This window comes from Cebidichthys violaceus, unplaced genomic scaffold (genome assembly GCF_023349555.1).
Source record: "Cebidichthys violaceus isolate CVI_PGR_0920_01 unplaced genomic scaffold, fCebVio1.0.p SCAF_74, whole genome shotgun sequence".
Lineage (NCBI taxonomy): Eukaryota > Metazoa > Chordata > Actinopteri > Perciformes > Stichaeidae > Cebidichthys > Cebidichthys violaceus.
The window spans coordinates 1,008,940-1,033,473 of record NW_027176958.1 but is presented as its reverse complement, the minus strand read 5'-3'; the positions used below and the strand labels follow the sequence as shown (position 1 = coordinate 1,033,473).

Sequence of the window (24,534 nt, the reverse complement as noted above, 5' to 3'; positions counted from 1 at the left end):
CTTTTTTCAACATGCTATACTATGACTTTTTTCAACACGCTATACTATGACTTTTTTCAAGATACTATAATATGACTTTTTTTGACATGCTATACTATGACTTTTTTCAACACGCTATACTATGACTTTTTTCGACATGCTATACTATGACTTTTTTCGACATGCTATACTATGATTTTTTTCGACATGCTATGGTATGACTTTTTTCAACACGCTATATTATGACTTTTTTCAAGATGCTATACTATGACTTTTTTCAACACGCTATACTATGACTTTTTTCGACATGCTATATTATGACTTTTTTCAACATGCTATACAATGACTTTTTTCAACATGCTATACTATGACTTTTTTCAACATGCTATACTATGACTTTTTTCGACATGCTATACTATGACTTTTTTCGACATGCTATGGTATGACTTTTTTCGACATGCTATACTATGACTTTTTTCAACACGCTATACTATGACTTTTTTCGACATGCTATACTATGACTTTTTTCAACACGCTATAATATGACTTTTTTCAACACGCTATACTATGACTTTTTTCGACATGCTATACTATGACGTTTTTTGACATGCTATACTATGACTTTTTTCAACATGCTATGCTATGACTTTTTTCGACATGCTATACTATGACTTTTTCGACATGCTATACTCTGACTTTTTCAACATGCTATACTATGACTTTTTTCAACATGCTATGCTATGACTTTTTTCGACATGCTATACTATGACTTTTTCAACATGCTATACTATGACTTTTTCGACATGCTATACTCTGACTTTTTTCAAGATGCTATACTATGACTTTTTTGACATGCTATACTCTGACTTTTTTCAAGATGCTATACTATGACTTTTTTGACATGCTATACTATGACTTTTTTCAAGATACTATAATATGACTTTTTTCAACACGCTATACTATGACTTTTTTCAACACGCTATATTATGACTTTTTTCAAGATGCTATACTATGACTTTTTTCGACATGCTATACTATGACTTTTTTCAACATGCTATACTATGACTTTTTTCAACACGCTATACTATGACTTTTTTCAAGATACTATAATATGACTTTTTTCGACATGCTATACTATGACTTTTTTCAACACGCTATACTATGACTTTTTTCAACATGCTATAATATGACTTTTTTCGACATGCTATACTATGACTTTTTTCGACATGCTATACTATGACTTTTTTCGACATGCTATACTATGACTTTTTTCAACACGCTATATTATGACTTTTTTCAAGATGCTATACTATGACTTTTTTCAACACGCTATACTATGACTTTTTTCGACATGCTATATTATGACTTTTTTCAACATGCTATATTATGACTTTTTTCAACATGCTATACTATGACTTTTTTCAACATGCTATACTATGACTTTTTTCAACACGCTATACTATGACTTTTTTCGACATGCTATACTATGACTTTTTTCGACATGCTATACTATGACTTTTTTTGACATGCTATGGTATGACTTTTTTGACATGCTATACTATGACTTTTTTTGACATGCTATGGTATGACTTTTTTGACATGCTATACTATGACTTTTTTCGACATGCTATACTATGACCTTTTTCGACATGCTATACTATGACTTTTTTCGACATGCTATACTATGACTTTTTTCAACACGCTATACTATGACTTTTTTCGACACGCTATACTATGACTTTTTTCGACACGTTATACTATGACTTTTTTCGACATGCTATATTATGACTTTTTTCGACATGCTATATTATGACTTTTTTCAAGATGCTATACTATGACTTTTTTCGACATGCTATACTATGACTTTTTTCAACATGCTATACTATGACTTTTTTCAACACGCTATACTATGACTTTTTTCAAGATACTATAATATGACTTTTTTTGACATGCTATACTATGACTTTTTTCAACACGCTATACTATGACTTTTTTCGACATGCTATACTATGACTTTTTTCGACATGCTATACTATGATTTTTTTCGACATGCTATGGTATGACTTTTTTCAACACGCTATATTATGACTTTTTTCAAGATGCTATACTATGACTTTTTTCAACACGCTATACTATGACTTTTTTCGACATGCTATATTATGACTTTTTTCAACATGCTATATTATGACTTTTTTCAACATGCTATACAATGACTTTTTTCAACATGCTATACTATGACTTTTTTCAACATGCTATACTATGACTTTTTTCAACATGCTATACTATGACTTTTTTCAACATGCTATACTATGACTTTTTTCAACACGCTATACTATGACTTTTTTCGACATGCTATACTATGACTTTTTTCAAGATGATATACTATGACTTTTTTCAACATGCTTATACTATGACTTTTTTCGACACGCTATACTATGACTTTTTTCGACACGCTATACTATGACTTTTTTCGACACGCTATACTATCACTTTTTTCGACATGCTATACTATTACTTTTTTCAACATGCTATACTATGACTTTTTTCAACATGCTATACTATGACTTTTTTCAACATGCTATGCTATGACTTTTTTCGACATGCTATACTATGACTTTTTTCAACACGCTATACTATGACTTTTTCGACATGCTATACTCTGACTTTTTTCAAGATGCTATACTATGACTTTTTTGACATGCTATACTCTGACTTTTTTCAAGATGCTATACTATGACTTTTTTGACATGCTATACTATGACTTTTTTCAAGATACTATAATATGACTTTTTTCAACACGCTATACTATGACTTTTTTCAACACGCTATATTATGACTTTTTTCAAGATGCTATACTATGACTTTTTTCGACATGCTATACTATGACTTTTTTCAACATGCTATACTATGACTTTTTTCAACACGCTATAATATGACTTTTTTCGACATGCTATACTATGACTTTTTTCGACATGCTATACTATGACTTTTTTCGACATGCTATGGTATGACTTTTTTCAACACGCTATATTATGACTTTTTTCAAGATGCTATACTATGACTTTTTTCAACACGCTATACTATGACTTTTTTCGACATGCTATACTATGACTTTTTTCGACATGCTATACTATGACTTTTTTTGACATGCTATGGTATGACTTTTTTGACATGCTATACTATGACTTTTTTTGACATGCTATGGTATGACTTTTTTGACATGCTATACTATGACTTTTTTTGACATGCTATACTATGACTTTTTTCGACATGCTATACTATGACTTTTTTCGACATGTTATACTATGACCTTTTTCGACATGCTATACTATGACTTTTTTCGACATGCTATACTATGACTTTTTTCAACACGCTATACTATGACTTTTTTCGACACGCTATACTATGACTTTTTTCGACACGTTATACTATGACTTTTTTCGACATGCTATATTATGACTTTTTTCGACATGCTATATTATGACTTTTTTCAAGATGCTATACTATGACTTTTTTCGACATGCTATACTATGACTTTTTTCAACATGCTATACTATGACTTTTTTCAACACGCTATACTATGACTTTTTTCAAGATACTATAATATGACTTTTTTTGACATGCTATACTATGACTTTTTTCAACACGCTATACTATGACTTTTTTCGACATGCTATACTATGACTTTTTTCGACATGCTATACTATGATTTTTTTCGACATGCTATGGTATGACTTTTTTCAACACGCTATATTATGACTTTTTTCAAGATGCTATACTATGACTTTTTTCAACACGCTATACTATGACTTTTTTCGACATGCTATATTATGACTTTTTTCAACATGCTATATTATGACTTTTTTCAACATGCTATACAATGACTTTTTTCAACATGCTATACTATGACTTTTTTCAACATGCTATACTATGACTTTTTTCAACATGCTATACTATGACTTTTTTCAACATGCTATACTATGACTTTTTTCAACATGCTATACTATGACTTTTTTCAACACGCTATACTATGACTTTTTTCAACATGCTATACTATGACTTTTTTCAAGATGATATACTATGACTTTTTTCAACATGCTTATACTATGACTTTTTTCGACACGCTATACTATGACTTTTTTCGACACGCTATACTATGACTTTTTTCGACACGCTATACTATGACTTTTTTCGACACGCTATACTATGACTTTTTTCGACACGCTATACTATGACTTTTTTTGACACGCTATGCTATGACTTTTTTCGACACGTTATACTATGACTTTTTTTGACATGCTATATTATGACTTTTTTCGACATGCTATATTATGACTTTTTTGAAGATGCTATACTATGACTTTTTTCGACATGCTATGGTATGACTTTTTTCGACACGCTATACTATGACTTTTTTCGACATGCTATGGTATGACTTTTTTCAACACGCTATACTATGACTTTTTTCGACATGCTATGGTATGACTTTTTTCGACATGCTATACTATGACTTTTTTCGACATGCTATGGTATGACTTTTTTCGACATGCTATACTATGACTTTTTTCGACATGCTATGGTATGACTTTTTTGACATGCTATACTATGACTTTTTTCGACATGCTATACTATGACTTTTTTTGACATGCTATACTATGACTTTTTTTGACATGCTATACTATGACTTTTTTCGACATGCTATACTATGACTTTTTTCAAGATGATATACTATGACTTTTTTCAACATGCTTATACTATGACTTTTTTCGACATGCTATACTATGACTTTTTTCAACACGCTATACTATGACTTTTTTCGACACGCTATACTATGACTTTTTTCGACATGCTATGGTATGACTTTTTTCAACACGCTATACTATGACTTTTTTTGACATGCTATGGTATGACTTTTTTCAACACGCTATACTATGACTTTTTTCGACATGCTATACTATGACTTTTTTCAACACGCTATACTATGACTTTTTTCAACACGCTATACTATGACTTTTTTCGACATGCTATACTATGACTTTTTTCAAGATGATATACTATGACTTTTTTCAACATGCTTATACTATGACTTTTTTCGACACGCTATACTATGACTTTTTTCGACACGCTATACTATGACTTTTTTCGACACGCTATACTATCACTTTTTTCGACATGCTATACTATTACTTTTTTCAACATGCTATACTATGACTTTTTTCAACATGCTATACTATGACTTTTTTCAACATGCTATGCTATGACTTTTTTCGACATGCTATACTATGACTTTTTTCAAGATGCTATACTATGACTTTTTCGACATGCTATACTCTGACTTTTTTCAAGATGCTATACTATGACTTTTTTGACATGCTATACTCTGACTTTTTTCAAGATGCTATACTATGACTTTTTTGACATGCTATACTATGACTTTTTTCAAGATACTATAATATGACTTTTCTCAACACGCTATACTATGACTTTTTTCAACACGCTATATTATGACTTTTTTCAAGATGCTATACTATGACTTTTTTCGACATGCTATACTATGACTTTTTTCAACATGCTATACTATGACTTTTTTCAACACGCTATAATATGACTTTTTTCGACATGCTATACTATGACTTTTTTCGACATGCTATACTATGACTTTTTTCGACATGCTATGGTATGACTTTTTTCAACACGCTATATTATGACTTTTTTCAAGATGCTATACTATGACTTTTTTCAACACGCTATACTATGACTTTTTTCGACATGCTATATTATGACTTTTTTCAACATGCTATATTATGACTTTTTTCAACATGCTATACTATGACTTTTTCAACATGCTATACTATGACTTTTTTCAACACGCTATACTATGACTTTTTTCAACATGCTATACTATGACTTTTTTCAACACGCTATACTATGACTTTTTTCGACATGCTATACTCTGACTTTTTTCAAGATGCTATACTATGACTTTTTTGACATGCTATACTCTGACTTTTTTCAAGATGCTATACTATGACTTTTTTGACATGCTATACTATGACTTTTTTCAAGATACTATAATATGACTTTTTTCAACACGCTATACTATGACTTTTTTCAACACGCTATATTATGACTTTTTTCAAGATGCTATACTATGACTTTTTTCGACATGCTATACTATGACTTTTTTCAACATGCTATACTATGACTTTTTTCAACACGCTATAATATGACTTTTTTCGACATGCTATACTATGACTTTTTTCGACATGCTATACTATGACTTTTTTCGACATGCTATGGTATGACTTTTTTCAACACGCTATATTATGACTTTTTTCAAGATGCTATACTATGACTTTTTTCAACACGCTATACTATGACTTTTTTCGACATGCTATATTATGACTTTTTTCAACATGCTATATTATGACTTTTTTCAACATGCTATACTATGACTTTTTCAACATGCTATACTATGACTTTTTTCAACACGCTATACTATGACTTTTTTCAACACGCTATACTATGACTTTTTTCAACACGCTATACTATGACTTTTTTCGACATGCTATACTATGACTTTTTTCAAGATGATATACTATGACTTTTTTCAACATGCTTATACTATGACTTTTTTTGACATGCTATACTATGACTTTTTTCAACACGCTATATGACTTTTTTCGACACGCTATACTATGACTTTTTTCGACACGCTATACTATCACTTTTTTCGACATGCTATACTATTACTTTTTTCAACATGCTATACTATGACTTTTTTCAACATGCTATACTATGACTTTTTTCAACATGCTATGCTATGACTTTTTTCGACATGCTATACTATGACTTTTTTCAAGATGCTATACTATGACTTTTTCGACATGCTATACTCTGACTTTTTTCAAGATGCTATACTATGACTTTTTTGACATGCTATACTCTGACTTTTTTCAAGATGCTATACTATGACTTTTTTGACATGCTATACTATGACTTTTTTCAAGATACTATAATATGACTTTTTTCAACACGCTATACTATGACTTTTTTCAACACGCTATATTATGACTTTTTTCAAGATGCTATACTATGACTTTTTTCGACATGCTATACTATGACTTTTTTCAACATGCTATACTATGACTTTTTTCAACACGCTATAATATGACTTTTTTCGACATGCTATACTATGACTTTTTCGACATGCTATACTATGACTTTTTTCGACATGCTATGGTATGACTTTTTTCAACACGCTATATTATGACTTTTTTCAAGATGCTATACTATGACTTTTTTCAACACGCTATACTATGACTTTTTTCGACATGCTATATTATGACTTTTTTCAACATGCTATATTATGACTTTTTTCAACATGCTATACTATGACTTTTTCAACATGCTATACTATGACTTTTTTCAACACGCTATACTATGACTTTTTTCAACATGCTATACTATGACTTTTTTCAACACGCTATACTATGACTTTTTTCGACATGCTATACTATGACTTTTTTCAAGATGATATACTATGACTTTTTTCAACATGCTTATACTATGACTTTTTTCGACATGCTATACTATGACTTTTTTCAACACGCTATACTATGACTTTTTTCGACACGCTATACTATGACTTTTTTCGACACGCTATACTATGACTTTTTTCGACACGCTATACTATGACTTTTTTTGACACGCTATACTATGACTTTTTTCGACACGTTATACTATGACTTTTTTCGACATGCTGTATTATGACTTTTTTCGACATGCTATATTATGACTTTTTTCAAGATGCTATACTATGACTTTTTTCGACATGCTATATTATGACTTTTTTGAAGATACTATACTATGACTTTTTTCGACATGCTATGGTATGACTTTTTTCGACACGCTATACTATGACTTTTTTCAACATGCTATGGTATGACTTTTTTCAACACGCTATACTATGACTTTTTTCGACATGCTATGGTATGACTTTTTTCGACATGCTATACTATGACTTTTTTCGACATGCTATACTATGACTTTTTTTGACATGCTATGGTATGACTTTTTTGACATGCTATACTATGACTTTTTTTGACATGCTATGGTATGACTTTTTTGACATGCTATACTATGACTTTTTTTGACATGCTATACTATGACTTTTTTCGACATGCTATACTATGACTTTTTTCGACATGTTATACTATGACCTTTTTCGACATGCTATACTATGACTTTTTTCGACATGCTATACTATGACTTTTTTCAACACGCTATACTATGACTTTTTTCGACATGCTATATTATGACTTTTTTCAACATGCTATATTATGACTTTTTTCAACATGCTATACAATGACTTTTTTCAACATGCTATACTATGACTTTTTTCAACATGCTATACTATGACTTTTTTCAACATGCTATACTATGACTTTTTTCAACATGCTATACTATGACTTTTTTCAACATGCTATACTATGACTTTTTTCAACACGCTATACTATGACTTTTTTCAACATGCTATACTATGACTTTTTTCAAGATGATATACTATGACTTTTTTCAACATGCTTATACTATGACTTTTTTCGACACGCTATACTATGACTTTTTTCGACACGCTATACTATGACTTTTTTCGACACGCTATACTATGACTTTTTTCGACACGCTATACTATGACTTTTTTCGACACGCTATACTATGACTTTTTTTGACACGCTATGCTATGACTTTTTTCGACACGTTATACTATGACTTTTTTTGACATGCTATATTATGACTTTTTTCGACATGCTATATTATGACTTTTTTGAAGATGCTATACTATGACTTTTTTCGACATGCTATGGTATGACTTTTTTCGACACGCTATACTATGACTTTTTTCGACATGCTATGGTATGACTTTTTTCAACACGCTATACTATGACTTTTTTCGACATGCTATGGTATGACTTTTTTCGACATGCTATACTATGACTTTTTTCGACATGCTATGGTATGACTTTTTTCGACATGCTATACTATGACTTTTTTCGACATGCTATGGTATGACTTTTTTGACATGCTATACTATGACTTTTTTCGACATGCTATACTATGACTTTTTTTGACATGCTATACTATGACTTTTTTTGACATGCTATACTATGACTTTTTTCGACATGCTATACTATGACTTTTTTCAAGATGATATACTATGACTTTTTTCAACATGCTTATACTATGACTTTTTTCGACATGCTATACTATGACTTTTTTCAACACGCTATACTATGACTTTTTTCGACACGCTATACTATGACTTTTTTCGACATGCTATGGTATGACTTTTTTCAACACGCTATACTATGACTTTTTTTGACATGCTATGGTATGACTTTTTTCAACACGCTATACTATGACTTTTTTCGACATGCTATACTATGACTTTTTTCAACACGCTATAATATGACTTTTTTCAACACGCTATAATATGACTTTTTTCAACACGCTATACTATAGTATAGCGTGTTGAAAAAAGTCATAGTATATTATGTCGAAAAAAGTCATAGTATAAGCATGTTGAAAAAAGTATGTCATAATATAGCATGTGCAACAAAAAAATCTGAATAAACTATGTCAAATAATGTCAAACCATAATAGTAATACTGTACTAAGGAACCTAAAATGACTTTGTACCACATGCTATAATATGATTCATTGAACACTTTTTTGACATGATACACTATGACTTTTTCCTGACATACTATAAAATGCCATTCATAGAACTTTCAAACAGTCCCTAAATTAGAATGCCCTTTTTGGATGCATGCTGAAAACAAAGAAACAAGTCACAATAAGTAATTTTATTCAACTTAAAATTTAATATACCAGCAGGATTATGACCTTAATTACTGCAAAATTCTTGCAAGGAGACAGGGCACAACTTTCAATAAATAATTGCGTGACAGAAGCCAAGAACAGAGCCTACTGACATTGTAATCCAGTGATCTGCATAAAATATTTATAAACAAAGAAACAAATTAATTTACAATGATGATTTAAATTTTAAAGCAAAATGTTTAAAAGTAACAATCTGTACAGAACAATGAATAAAAGCCAAGCTGTTGTTACTAATCAAATTACAGAAAGTCTTTCCGACTTTAAAGGTACGCCAAAATGATAACATTCACAAAAATTGCATCTAGATATCAACGTTACAAAAATATTCCACAGCACCATAAAGCACACCCATTAAAACTAGACTTGTCCTTCGTTTGTGAGTAATGCCACAACTCCCTTCAGTGGATCCAATTTACTTTTTTTTTTAAAAAAAGATTTGTGTGAAATCTATTTTACTACAGTGACAGAAGAAAGATGCTGCGATTCATCTTGTCGTGATTCAATTTGTCTCATATCTAATAATAAGAGGCTGCATAAAATTACAAGTTTTGTGTGTTATCAGGTTTGATCTAACAAAAGGCTGGGTCTAAGTCCTGCATGGTGTTCAAGGAGCACCTTTTAAAGAAAGATGTACAAGGGCTGTGTTTGCAGGGCCATCTATTGATCATCAACAGGTCAAAGACTTTTGACCCCTAGTGTGAAGGGGTTTTTCCATCATCTGATATCATTTTTTATTAAGTAGCTGTCTCTGAAATCTCATTAAACCTTATTAAAATACCGTCTCGCAATTGAACCTGAACTGAACTCAGTTTCATGCTGACTTGTACGGATTTAGCGGTGCAGTAAAAGCAGAGGCGCAACCCTTTCCTGTTAAAGTCAGTGTCCTCCATGTTGTCTGTTCCGAACAGTTCTCAGTACTTCATACCACCGCCGTGGTAACAGTTTATGCTTATTTGAGATGGAATTGAACACGGTTCCCTTTCGACAAATCATAAAATGCCGACTGAGAGAGTCTATATGTCCTGCAGATTTCAGAGACATCTCAACAGAATTGATTTCTCTATTCAGGTAAAAGAAGAAGGTGTTTCACTGTCTGAACCCTGGTCCTGAATGCCCCAAGTGCAGCAAAACTGCCCCTTTTTTTGTTATTCCTTCATTTCCTTTCTACTGTTTTCCTGACCCGAATGAAGAACACGCTCTGACCTCTGGCACTGCAGAGAGAGATTTTGAACCACAACTGTGAGATTTGAAATCACATCTGACGCACCTGCAGCTGTTGATTGACAGTGTTCAATACACCTGAACTTTGAGCCGGTTCTCATTTGACTTGAGAGGAGCTGTTTGCAGGGAGCTCCGTTTGTATGGTGGAGATTTTTTCTCCTATTACTTCTAGCAAGCCATCTCCGTGCAGCGAACTTGTAGGTCCTTTCTCTGCCGAGTGCTGGTTCAAGCTGTTGCCTTCATCTGACACCAGGAAGGCGTCTCTGGTTTGGGGTTTGATGTACTGCACGGTCAGTTTCGGCATCGCCACGGCGCCGCCTTGCTGGTTCGGCTTATGAATGCAGTGGGACAGGGTGGAGACGCAGCTCTTCTTGAAGTTCTCGTTCATGAAGGCGTACACGATTGGATTGTTGAAGCTGTTGAAGAACCCGATGGCCTGAACGACGGCGATGATCATGTTTAATGTGACTCCGTCATATTTTCTTTCCAGGTCATCTGGACAACATTCACACAAGACAAAGAGATACAAAGTCAAACTAATTAGCTGGACAGATACTTTAAATAAACAGCTATATGCTACATTACATATTCACAAATTCATATAGACTCCAGCGGTACTTACAGTACTCAAACAGCATGTGGACTGTGTGGAACGGTGCCCAGCAAATGGTGAATAGCAGAACAATGGTGATCATCATTTTAACGGCTCTTTTCTTTTTCCTGCAGACGAGTTGACTCGTTAAAGCAGGAAAAGCACAGGTAAAACTAATAGCACTAATGATTGCACTCATGCATTCAAATTTGCCAATCAGCGTGGAAAATATTAGGACCCCGGCAGGAAACGTCCAGAATCTATGAATATGTAAATACTTTTCATGTCAGACGTCTCCAACTTCACTGAAAAGTCCATCCTCAGTGTGCACCGCGAGCTTTACGTTTCCACATCACACTTGGAAGTTAAAGTTGAGCACAGACAATGTGAAACATTGTGTACACGGCCTTCTAATGTAAAACTACTCTGTGAAGATCAAACATAAGTGACATTTTTTTGAGTTTGAAATCAACCGGGATTTGCAGAAACGGCCTGAAAATGCGATGCGCGTTGCCCTTTAGTTACCGACATTGACGAGCAAACATCTGACATTTTGCACCCCTGCCTATCACAAAATTAAAGATTTTTTTCACATTCAGTAGCAAAGGCAGAAAGCAGCAAACACGAGGTCAGGATTAATGGATTGGTTTCCAAAGTGTGTTTGCCTTTCTTCTTCTTCTTCCCTAAACATTAACATCATTTATTTGGCATCATGACGATCTTCAGTTTAGGCTTTCAGTGGCCTAAACTTGATAAGTTTAAAAGGACCAACATAACGATCCTTCACTGGCTTCCCATCACCAACTACAGCCAATTTAGCTTTTTGAAATGCGAAAAACAAAGCCAAAAATACTACTCGGAGGAGTTAAATCCATACTACCAGGAGACATGCTGCCTAGAATAAATATGTCTATGTGATAAAAATATGACAGGGAAGACACCTGCGCTGTCTAACGTACCTTGAGATCTTACTGATCTCCCTGTGGTTCATGGTGTTGAGGACCGAGGAGTCGCCCACCCTCTTGCGGATCCACAACTCGATGCCGATACGCGTGTAGAGGAAAAGCATGGCTGCCAGGGGGATCAGGAAAAGAGCCACCATGATGAAGGTGGTGTACACCTGCCTGTGAGAGAGCGAGCGCCAACTCTCCTGACAGCACACGTGGTAGCGATCATACAAGAAGTCGTACTTCACCTTTGAGAGGGAAGGAGAAAAGCCGTTAGTCCTGGAACAATGATCCGGGCAGATTGAGATTTGACTGACGGGGTGGTATTCATGAGTCCTGTGGGAGAGAAGCTGACAAATACATGATATTGCAGCCGCTTTTGATCAACTTGACTTAAGCCCTACACGCCTAGTACTGGTATTACCGGGGGGACCTTAAATTAATGTGATTCAGAAATGTAGCCGCCTCTACGTCTGTGTTTTGTGCGGCACGTTCGCACAAGATAAGTGAAGTCTGAACTTTACTCGACTCTAACGTCATCATCCCCTTGGTATGACGCAATGGCTCTGCTTTACATCTGCCTGTATAAAAAAAATATCACACCGTTTATTTGTAGAAATATGATATCATATAAGCCTATTTATGTTTATATAATACTCTCAAAAACCTCTTGATCCAGTGCAAATGGGTATCCATGCTGTGTTGCGAGTGAGGCTCCACAGTTTGCACCAAAAAATACTTAATTTATGATTGGCAACGCACACTGCTAAGCTCGACCAGAAAAAGACATTGCGGGAAAAAAATACGACCCCAGTTCACGAGATTCCGATTTGCACAAGGACTGATAGTATCGCATGACCTCTGTGTGAAATGTAATTTGTGTTTTTCATAGGACTAAGATCACAGACAAGCTCCGCAATTATTACAAACTACTAGAGGTCCGCAGGTAATACTGATCTTGTGCAAATAGGGCTTAAGAAGTTATATTAAGTGGTGCGACAGATCTGCTGACAGAAGAGGGGCAGAACTTTGTCTGTGGGCCCGCTTCCCCATTCCCTGAATACAAAAATCCGTAAAATTGTTCATAAACAGTCTAAACACTAATTTAAAGTCAATCATCTTAAGCCCTGTATAATACTCCTATGATATCTCTGTTGGGATTTAGAAATGTACAATCAGCTGAAAATACTACGGTAAAAATATATAAATTCCTCATTGCAGCATGTCATTTCTGATAAATAAGCATATAGTAATACATGATTTTTGGGATGTTTTTACACCCGGTGGCGGCACAGACAGACGGTCAAAGGAAGATTAACTGTCAGTCTGTGCTCTCTGTCCAGAGCTTCTCCGAACAGCAGGTAAGAGTCAAAGATGCTGCTGCAGCAGTCGTATCTGAACAGCATGTTACTCATGCTGTAGAACGTGCACACCGGGATCACGACGCCATGAGTGGCGCCACTGGCCTTTGGTTATTGGATTACCACAGAGCAACAAGACACCATGCAAGGCAATGATTCACACAGTGTTCTGCCAAACCACAAGAACCTCAGCATCACTTCAGTAGCGAGGAGAGCACAAACCACAGGTCAGAGTCAATCAATAGACAAGCTTTTACTCTGTAAAAAAAAATTAAAAATACCATCCTCACTATCGACAATTTGAACAAAACCAGCATAAGTGCAGTTAAAAAAAACCCAACTGATTTAAGGGGATACCAGACTCTGTAGTGACACCATAACGCCACCAGAATACAGAGGTGCAGGTGAACGGTGGACACGTCGCCCACTGCTGCGCCTCAGTGTGGCTCCCTTGTGTTCTCCTGTCTTTTGTCTCTTTTGTTTTTGTGCCGGACTTGCAGACCGCTGACTCGGCTACGGTTGGTAATTTGCCGCCCTATGGCCGGTTGAATCGTGCATTCGACGTGACCGCATTTTGCAGGATTACGTTATTCATATCTGGAGAGACCTCATCCGATGATGGATGAGGAGCGTGGCTGTGATGGAGGCGAGCGGGGTGGAGGAGGGTCGCGTCCGACTACTGACAGCGGCAGAGAGCAGAGCATTTTTTAAGTTTGAAAGCAAAGCTGTGATTGGCTTCAGGAAACCATGGCAGCTCTGGTTGGTTAACTTAAAAGTAAATGCCCACAATCAGCTGATAGGGTGGAAGTCACAGCCCAGAGAGAGAGAGAGAGAGAGAGACAGAGGTTCATGAATGAAAGGAGTGCAAAGAGAGTCTTCCTCACTGAACTTCCGCTAAGCTAAGCAAGCTGAAAAAAAAAAGCCAACAGCAATTCTCAGCCATTCAATTCAATGTGAAGTTGTGGTCCATGACATTCACACTTACCTCCAGCCGCTGCACAAACAGCATCGGTGAACCCACTATCACCGAGGCGATCCATACCAGCCCTGCGGGATACCGACAAATAAAACAATTACAAGCTGGAAAGAATCTGCAGAAATCACGGTTTAATTACCACTCGGCTTGATGCAGTATATCTGGCAGTGACACTCGTGGAGAAACCTGCCTAAACAGCAGTCGCAGCAGCTGCAAAATTAAATAACTTTCACGTGAATAACAAGCTGCCAATTATGCCGAGCGCAAGGTTCCTCACGTGGCGTTGTATTCAGTGAGAGTGCGTGACATGCTACGTGACTAGACCTCATTTCAGTCACTTACTAAACATACATACATAAATCAAGGATTATTTCATATGAGGAAACTAATATTAATTCATTCTGTTGTGGGCAATTTGGGTTTCTTCTCCTTAACATTCATATTTTTGTCGAGGAGAACTTTTTTTTTTTTTTTAGGTAAACAGTTAACTTTACCATCACTATACCATATCATCATTATAGCAATATTAAATACATTTTGAAAATAAACCTGAGTTCTATATGACATTCATCTTATCTAATATGTACAGTGTTGTCGTTGCCGATGTACCATTGGGGCAGAACCTTAAAGTTTAACCTCGAGGAGAACAACAAAAATGTCCAATTTTGCATTCAAACATTGGGATAAATCTTTTGAGAATTGAAGAGGTTAATACATTTTCATGTTGAATTCCCAGCAGCACATTCATACTGCCCTCGCTGTACGAGGGATTAAAGCTGGAACACGCTCCTTTTTCTCCTGAGGCGTTTGCGTTGCTGTTTTCTCCGACATCACTCGTATCTCAACTCGTATCTCAACCCGCTGACAGGAAGTTGGATGAACCGCTCCGTTTTTTTTGGCCGCATTGGGCTGGAGTGCAAGCCGATTGGTTAATCCAACTCTTTTTTTTTTGAGAAGTAATTTCCAAAACGGAGACGAAAAACAACACGTAAGCATTGCATATTAAAAAAAATCAGAAAACAAACCTCTCATGCGTGTTTGTCTGAATGCACCCACCTTCATTCAAGCCTCTGACCTACTGTTACCCACAGCACCCTTTAGCCTGTGTAAGTCCTCAGAGATGTTTGCATATTTATCCACACACACACAAGTATGATTCTAGCTTCAATCGGGTCTCACTGACACAAAGCGTTAATTTGACCCCAGAAGAAAAGCAGGATGTGCACCAGAGGCTAACAGAATGGTTATTTACAATATAGAATACCTAGCATATTGTATGCTCTTTTCGACGAGTACTGCCTCCTCATTTTCAGTGGGAATACAATGCCCTGGTATCTCTCGATGGCAATGCAGGTCATTGTGAGGATGCCCGTCACGATGGCTGTAGTCTGTACAAAGGGAACCGTCTTGCAAACCAAAACCCCTGCAAGAAAAAAAAAAAAAAAACAGACGGTTACTGAGAAACAGCCGAAAGCATGTATTTCTGTGAGAGTTGTGCTGCAGTCCTTTTGTTGATCGGAGGCGAGCTCTTCCTCATTCTTTTCATCTTCCTGGGGGGGGGGGGGGGTTTCATTGAAACGACAAAAACCACCTCTGATTACTCTTGAACATACATACATGTCACAGCTAATGAAGCACGGAGCTTGAAACCCTGGAGAAAATTAGCATCGCGGTGAAGACCCTCGTGGTTAAGTCTGCTTTTATTCACCAACCCGAACTAATTGTGAGCGCGTTTTAATAGGAGCGCATGCTTGGAGCTGGCCTTCGATTGCTACGATACATTGAATGTTGCTACATTTCAACAAGGTGTCCCTGTTGGTGTCAGACGTGGTCGCAATACTGTGAAATATGAAAGCTGTAAAGCTGATCATGCTCAGTTCATGAGGACACCAAGGCAAACAGGTGTTTGGATTCAGCTCTCTGGTGCCTTTTAGAGGCTGTAGAAGAGTTGAATATTAATAATAATTAATATTATCAGGCGTCTACCTGGACATAGTAAAAGAAAAGCCTCTAAATGTTATGCGATGCAGTATTTTTTACAACAGAAACAATTCATTAGACTGTAATGTGACTGCACCTTACGTTAGGGCATCACAAAGTATGAATAAACACCTCTGACTAATTTATTTTTATTTTCTTAATTACATAGCATTATTCGTTGGTTATTCTGTGTCCTCTACCCTCCTCTATCCTCAGTTTGACATGAGCATCACAAATTAAAATAAATAAATAAGCCTGTTTTATTCCAAGGCTAAATGTGACAATCATCAATGTATTTATTGATCTGTGTAGAAATATTTTAAAGATATTTATATATATATATATATATATATATATATATATATATATATATATACCTAAAACTCCTGACAGTTCAGGGTCTAAAAAGTCAGTTTCTGTTTTATTTATATTGAACCCCAGAGAACACATGAGGGCTGTCATCTAGCTCGTCTATTAGCTTCTGATGCAGCTAGCCTCACTCCTTAAAAGGGATCAATGCTTTTATGACACACTTATATACTATGATATATTTTTGTTATATTTATGGCATGCATTACTACCACTTTTTCATGGCATACCATATGCTAAGACGTTATTATTACATTTCTATGACATACAATGACTTTTTATGACACTATACTATGACATTTTATGACATTTTCAGTGACATTTTATGACATTTTATGACATACTACCTTGTGAGATTTCCAATGACATTTTATGGCATACTATACCCTTATACAGACTGACAGCACCCTGAATTGGAGCATCAAAAAGTTGAGTCAGCACCTCTGAGTTACACTTCAGTCATTCGTTGTAAACATTTGCTAATGCGACAGACATTGTGCATCCTGCAAAAACAACAACAACAAAACTGTAATATTCCATTAGTAAAGAGCTACATGTGGCACCCATCAATACGTGCATTGATCCGCGTAAAAAGCTCCTGCAGTCGCTGGCTTGAAGGGATCGATGTTTTGCCTTAATTGCCTCATTTCCCCCTATTTTCAAGATAACGCCTCGCATCGGTGTCAGTAGCCAATGAAAACATAAGATGAGGAGGTTTTAAAAACTCACCTCCGAACCACTCGGACGTAATGTTCTGCAGCAAAGTGAAAGGTATGCAGAAGAAAGTGATCAGCAGGTCGCTGACCGCCAGAGAGCAAATGAAGATATCAGTCGCCGTCTGCACCGCGCGTTTCTTCAAAACTATGTAGATGACCAAACTGTTCCCAGCCAGCGCGAGCACGAAGATGAGCATGTACATGAACACGAAGGTGGTCTTGGCGCTGTACGGCAGCTCGGGGATGTAGACGAGCGGCTGGATGTTGTAAGTGTTGATGAACTCTTGGCGGCTCAGGTTGTAGTGCTCGAGCATCTCCTGGAACGCTTCGGGAGTTATCTTGGTGGCACCTTGCCCTGAATCGGTCGAAGCTGCTGCCATCCTTGACACGCGTCTTCAAAACGATGAGAACATAAAAAATAATTTTAAAAAAAGCTCTCAGAGCCGAGAGCGTCTCTTTAACCCACGAGCGCGTCCGGGTGGTGCGCTTCTGCCTCCATCAGCTGTACAGCTGCTTGCAACTGTTGCTCTTTGAGCGTGTGTGTGCGTGCGTGCGCGTGCGTGACATATGCGTGACATATGTCATACTTTATGGTCGGTAATTCACGTTTATATTTAGCCTTGAATCTGCACACAGACAAATGTATGCAAATCATTGCAATTACATTTCACTATATAATAATAATAATAATATCTCTTACTAACTGCAGATGGAAATCAAGAAATCAAATTGACAGAGCATGGTCTGTATTATGACATGATTGTGACAAACTATGTTTTTTATGTCATACTATGACTTTTTATGGGATTTATATCACATGCCATGAACATTTTATGACATATGGCCAACTATACTACGCCTTTTAAACATGTTTTCTATGACATTTGTTTCTATGACACCATATTTTGACATTTTAATGGCATACCATACTATGACCTTGTCTCCGGTACTGTCTCCACCTGTTGAGTGTCTGTCTCTAGACAGATGTTTACCGCTATAGCGTCGCACCTGAGCAAGATGCAGTCATTCAACTTCACAGATGCGATTGGAGATGGGTGTCGAGAGTCAGAAGCAGTGAAACAATGAAAATATTCTGAGATGATTAAAAAAAAAAAAGAAGAGAAATAGAATAAAAAGGTTGAAAACAAAGAAAATAAAGAAGAGTTAAAACAGGCAAAGAAAGGCATTGATTTACAGATGTTTCCATCCTGATGTGTTCAGCCAGGGGGTGCCAAAATGGCCGTCCAGACTGAACAGTTCTTTCAGCCAATTTGGACCGACCTGCTTGAGGATTCCAGCCTGCACTGTGCACTGTGTGTGTCTATAACGAGGCAGCGTGGAAATGAATAAAATATGGCCCTAAATCTGAGCCATGGGGGACAACACAGGTTCAACGACCTCCTCTGAAACAAAATAGTGTTAATTAATACGTTCTAAAAATACAACTAACACCGCTACGTTTAAGGTTTACTTTGATAGGAACAACAATGACCCGACCTCCTCCGCATGCAGACTCTGTAAGCTACTCACTTCTCTGTTTTCCGAGAAACATTCTCCGTTCAGATCCCAACATAAATGTGTCAAAAATTGGGGATTTGCAGATGATCAGAATGTAACATGTAATAGGAACTAACTGCAATCAGCAGCAAGCAGTGCTGACAACGTGTTTAAAATACAGATGAAACATTTTTATTCTTTAATCCTTGATAGCTTAGATATGACACCTTCAAGTACCTGCAACCAAAAAAAAAAAAAAGGGTTGAGGTCTAGTACATGAACTCAGCTGCAAGTTGCACCCATCTCAAAGTAGTACAGTCTAACGCCTTGATTTAACATTGGTTATGGCATGTTAGATACCGGATGGGAATGTGACAAAGGAAAGCTAATATAGGAAAGAATACACTGGTGTCATGCTTGCAGTGTGCTTCAAGGCATGGCAGTGTCTTTCTTTTCCGTCCACCTATATCTGTAATGGACTGAAATAGCTCGACTGCCATTTATTGGACTGCCATGAAATTGTGGAGTGACATTCATGGTCCCCGGATAATGAGTCCTACTTTGGCTTTTTTCCTCTTGCTTTCAACCTTTTCCACGTCCTAAGGTTGACAATAATTTGCGGCTAGACATGAGAAGTGTAGATGAAGATGATCGAGTCGTGAACTGGGAAATAGAAGAGCCGATCACAGAGCTAGTGGTGTGAAATCAAGCCTTAGAACATTCGACCGTATCGTATAGTTTCCATTTAGAGCTTCTGTCGCTAAATGACTCTTGAAGTTTCTGTTCTTTCTGCTTTTCTTTGCTTTTGATATCTGTGATGAGGTTATTTATGAGGTTATTGTGTTTAACAGCAGCTCCTCTAAATTGAGCAATTGTGTCTTTAAATGTTCTTAAACATAGAGACTCAAATGAAGGTAGGAGGAGGGGGGTGAGTGAAGGAGTCGAAAAGAAAAAAAGAGACATCTACCACAAGAGCTGGTGTCAGACCAAACAATAGAAACAGATTGTAACCTTTGGTGCGAGTCGGTCCACTGAAAACATTGAAATAACCAAGGACCAATCTGAACACAAAGAGAGATTAAAAGAAACAAACTTTAAGATAAAAGGTTTTTTGATAAAGGGCTTTTATCATGAATCCTGAAAGTGATGAAATGAAGATATGAAAGTGATCAAAAGGTCTCCAGGCTGAAGAATATTCAGTCTTAAGAAAACATTCTGCACCATGAAAGCATTTAAACATTACAAAGGCTCGAAAAGTATACCGGGCATAACCTTTTGCATGCCCTAAAGAGGTTCTGTGATTTATTTATTTTAACCCAGAAAGAGCCAACTGCTCTAAACCTCAGGAAAGACTTGAGAAGTGAAACGAAAGAAGCTTTTATCGATCCGAGTCGTGAAGTAAAAGAACTTAAACGAGAAGGCGGCAATACCCGGGAATAGGTGGGCGGCGGAGGAGAGGTCTATGCATGTTGGAAGAAAGAGAGATAATCCTCAGGGAGATAATAAACCATCTACTGAGAAATCAGAACAACATGGCCAATAAGATGGACTTTTTAGATAGGAGAGAGAGAGCGAGAGAGAGAGCGAGAGAGAGAGCGAGAGAGAGAGCGAGAGAGAGAGAGAGAGAGAAACTTTATTCATCCCCAGGGGGAAATTAGTTTGTAGCAGCAGCAATTTACAGAGTAAAATATAAAATATTACGTATGGAAATGCACAATATATAGAGTACAATAAAATAACAGAGCAGAAATAGAATTTGAACCAATAGAATAATAAAAATAAGATAAAATAGAATACGAAATGCTAAATATGCACAGTCTATACGATGAATTAGAATGGTATTAAATTAACAACTAGGTAACCTAAACTCTGTTGTAGTCATTTGAAGGATGATGATCCGGCCAGAGGTGATTTATTGTAGAGCGTTTTAGCCGAGGGCAGACATGTTCTCCTGAACCCGTCCTTGTGACGGCGGAGCTGGATCAGTCTGTTGGAGAAGGCGCTCCGCTGTCCCTGCAGCAGGTGGTGGTCCGGGTGGTCCGGGTGGTCCAACATGGATAACAGTCTCTTCAGTGTCCTCCTCTCCACCACCTGTTACAGATTGTCCCGTTTTGCAGCTCCAAGAAGGAGCTGAGGACGACGACATACAGAAGTTGATTTTGTGAAAAGGACTTCTACTGGACAACACTGGGAATAGGCCAAGACCAGGATGAGGGATGAGAGAAGCCAAGCTCACCTCTCCGCTCCTATGGGGATTCTCAATTGTGGCAAATTTCCTAAATTGGGACTGATTTCTTTTGAAAAGTAAATAAATTGTGTTTTAGGGAAACAGAAGTCCTGATCAATTTGATTTACTTGTATGTATGTATGTATAAAAAATAATAACAATGATAATCAAGCTATAACTATTATCATTATTATTATCGTTTCTACAGGACCACTCAAATTAAGACTCATCACCTTGTCAACTCGCTGCTCTGTGGTGGTGAGGCGAGCTGAAAAGATGCTCGATTTAAGTTTTGAAAAACACAACGTTGAGGATTTTATGGAAGACATTTTGAATGTTACAATTGGCAATAAGGTCGAGAGACATTTTATTTTACCTTTGTTTGAACCTGGTCTAAGCCACAATCCACAGCTCGCGACAGCAATTACAGCCAATAGCAATTACAGCCGACATTTTAATATGTCGGAATAAGAGATAATTTCTAGATAACTAATTGATAAGCATTTTAATCTGATTACTCTACTGTAGCCATAACTGGTTTTGCGTTTATCTAGAACTACATGTACTGCAGCACTTCATGACAACAGTGCATCAGACGCTGACATTTAAAACCCTACAGGCAAAAAGTTCCAGTAGATGCTTTGCAGAAAAGTCAAGAAACAAGCAGCCAGAGACTCATACAGTACTGCTGTATTGACAAAACCCACAATTGACTGACCTCCTGTCAGACCGCAGACGTATCAGATGTATGCTTTACTCGCACGTCTATATATATTAAGTATATATAAGTCTATTCTTTAGTCAGCCATAATTGGCCACCCCAAAAACCAGACGTGCTCACTCACTCACTCACTCACTCACTCAAGGAGGCACAATTCTCCTGGCGGAGACAGTTAATAGAGAGACATTTAGCATTTGTTTGTGTCACCAGGAAATGATTGCCTTCCTGCGTTTTTCCACAGATGCCACACATGCTGTTTGGGATCTATTCCAGTCGACTAATAAAGGCCGAGACCGGTAGCATAATACACACACACACACACACACACACACACACACACACACACACACACACACACACACACACACACACACACCAGAACAACCTTCAATTTAAAACATTAAGAACACTGTTTGGTAAAGACAAGTCTACTTTATCTCAGACCCATGAGAGAAAATGCTGGGGGGAAAAAAAGCACATTTTGAATTGATCATTTAAGTTTTGTGCTTTTTAGATTCAAACACTAATGATGGAAAACTCTGGACTGGATTTTTAACCAGCCGCCCGATCGTCCCACCGGACAAGCGCTCGACTGGACGCCATTGCAAAAGGTTTCTCATTAAACCACGCGGTCTGATTGTGTCTCACATCAACCTCTGGTCAAAGTCTGTGGGGGAAGACGGCTTAAAATGATCCCCCACTGACTTACTTATTACTGGATCAAATTAAACAGATGAATGTAAATTATGTTATTATTTGAATTCCTAGCTAACAGAGTCCAACATGTAAAGATAAATAAAGCTCCCCCAGTTCTCTTCACAGTAGTGACGTGTGAGCAAAACTCCCCAAAAATGACATTGTGAATCTCTCAAATTCTTGGTTCACTACTAGGGATGCACAGATCCACGTTTTTCACTTCCGATACCGATACAGATATCTGAGGTTTAGTATCGGCCGATACCGATCTGATACCGATCTAATAGAGAAAAACAGTGCTGAATCGATTTAAAGAACGCAGCCGACGCTACGCGCCCCCAGGTTGTCCATCGCTTTTCTCGTGTTGCTGGCGTTGTCCCTCAGAATCACGTGGATTTTGCTCAACTAAATTTGCCACTTGTCAAACATTTCCTTCAGGCTAGCTGCTATCGCTTCGCTGGTGTGTGACCCACGAAAGTTTGTTGCATTTAACATTGCACTGTGTGGCACAAAAGTTTCATCCAGCCAGTGTGCTGTTAAACTTAAAAGTGACACAGGGGAAACGTCGGAGCTCCAGATGTCTGTCGTGAAACTTATCGATTTGACATCTTTTATCTCCTTCAATATGCGTTTGCACACTTTACCGTGCAGTTCAGGTAGCGCCGTCTCCGACAAATATTTTCGGCTTACCATGTCGTAGCGTGGTTCCAGGTGGTTAACTAGCAGCCGGAATCCCTTATCCCCGACAACTGAGAGCGGCTGCCCGGTTCCAGATGGCTGATCCTTTCGCTCGCTCCATTTTGAAAACAATCTATGCGGCCAGTTCGCTAGCACATGACGTTACGCAGAGCACAACGCATATAATTGGACTGAATAGATTTGCCTTTATGGATCGGTCACATTGTCACCGATACCCGATCTAGAATTTGTTCCTATATCGGGACCGATACAGATATTGATATCGGATCGGTGCATCTCTATTCACTACACCAAAAATCAAGACCACTTTTTCCACTTTGAGATCAAAGTTTACCCATAAATAAAGTTCCTCATATAAATATCTTTGGGACAAAAAGTAAAATTCATTCCATGCTCCATCGAAATATTAAAAAGCAAGAAGTGATATTATACGATATGATTTTATCGAGGACTAATACTCTCTTTGGAGACTAAGACAAATTTCACAATAAAGTATATCTTATCTTTACAACAGGGTAATGTGTAGTTGTGAGAAGTCACTCAGGATACCTAGTAATAACACATTTAGCAGGGAATAAAGCTTTTTGTACCCCGCTGTGTACTGAACAGTCTACCTGTGGTCGGCTACAAAAAATATAACCCGTTTTATT

At 36.9% G+C, this 24,534-nt stretch overlaps 1 protein-coding gene across 1 annotated transcript; it reads right to left on the bottom strand.

Annotated features, from left to right (window-relative positions):
- Positions 1-10,111: 10,111 nt before the first annotated feature.
- Positions 10,112-18,487, bottom strand: qrfprb (pyroglutamylated RFamide peptide receptor b). The gene is made up of 6 exons (XM_068736945.1): positions 18,058-18,487; positions 16,244-16,402; positions 14,989-15,050; positions 12,655-12,890; positions 11,726-11,823; positions 10,112-11,598 (listed from the first exon to the last, which is right to left on the bottom strand). Exons 1-6 carry the CDS (start codon positions 18,422-18,424, stop codon positions 11,201-11,203), a joined length of 1,320 nt encoding a protein of 439 aa, XP_068593046.1. The 5' UTR covers positions 18,425-18,487; the 3' UTR covers positions 10,112-11,200.
- Positions 18,488-24,534: the final 6,047 nt, after the last annotated feature.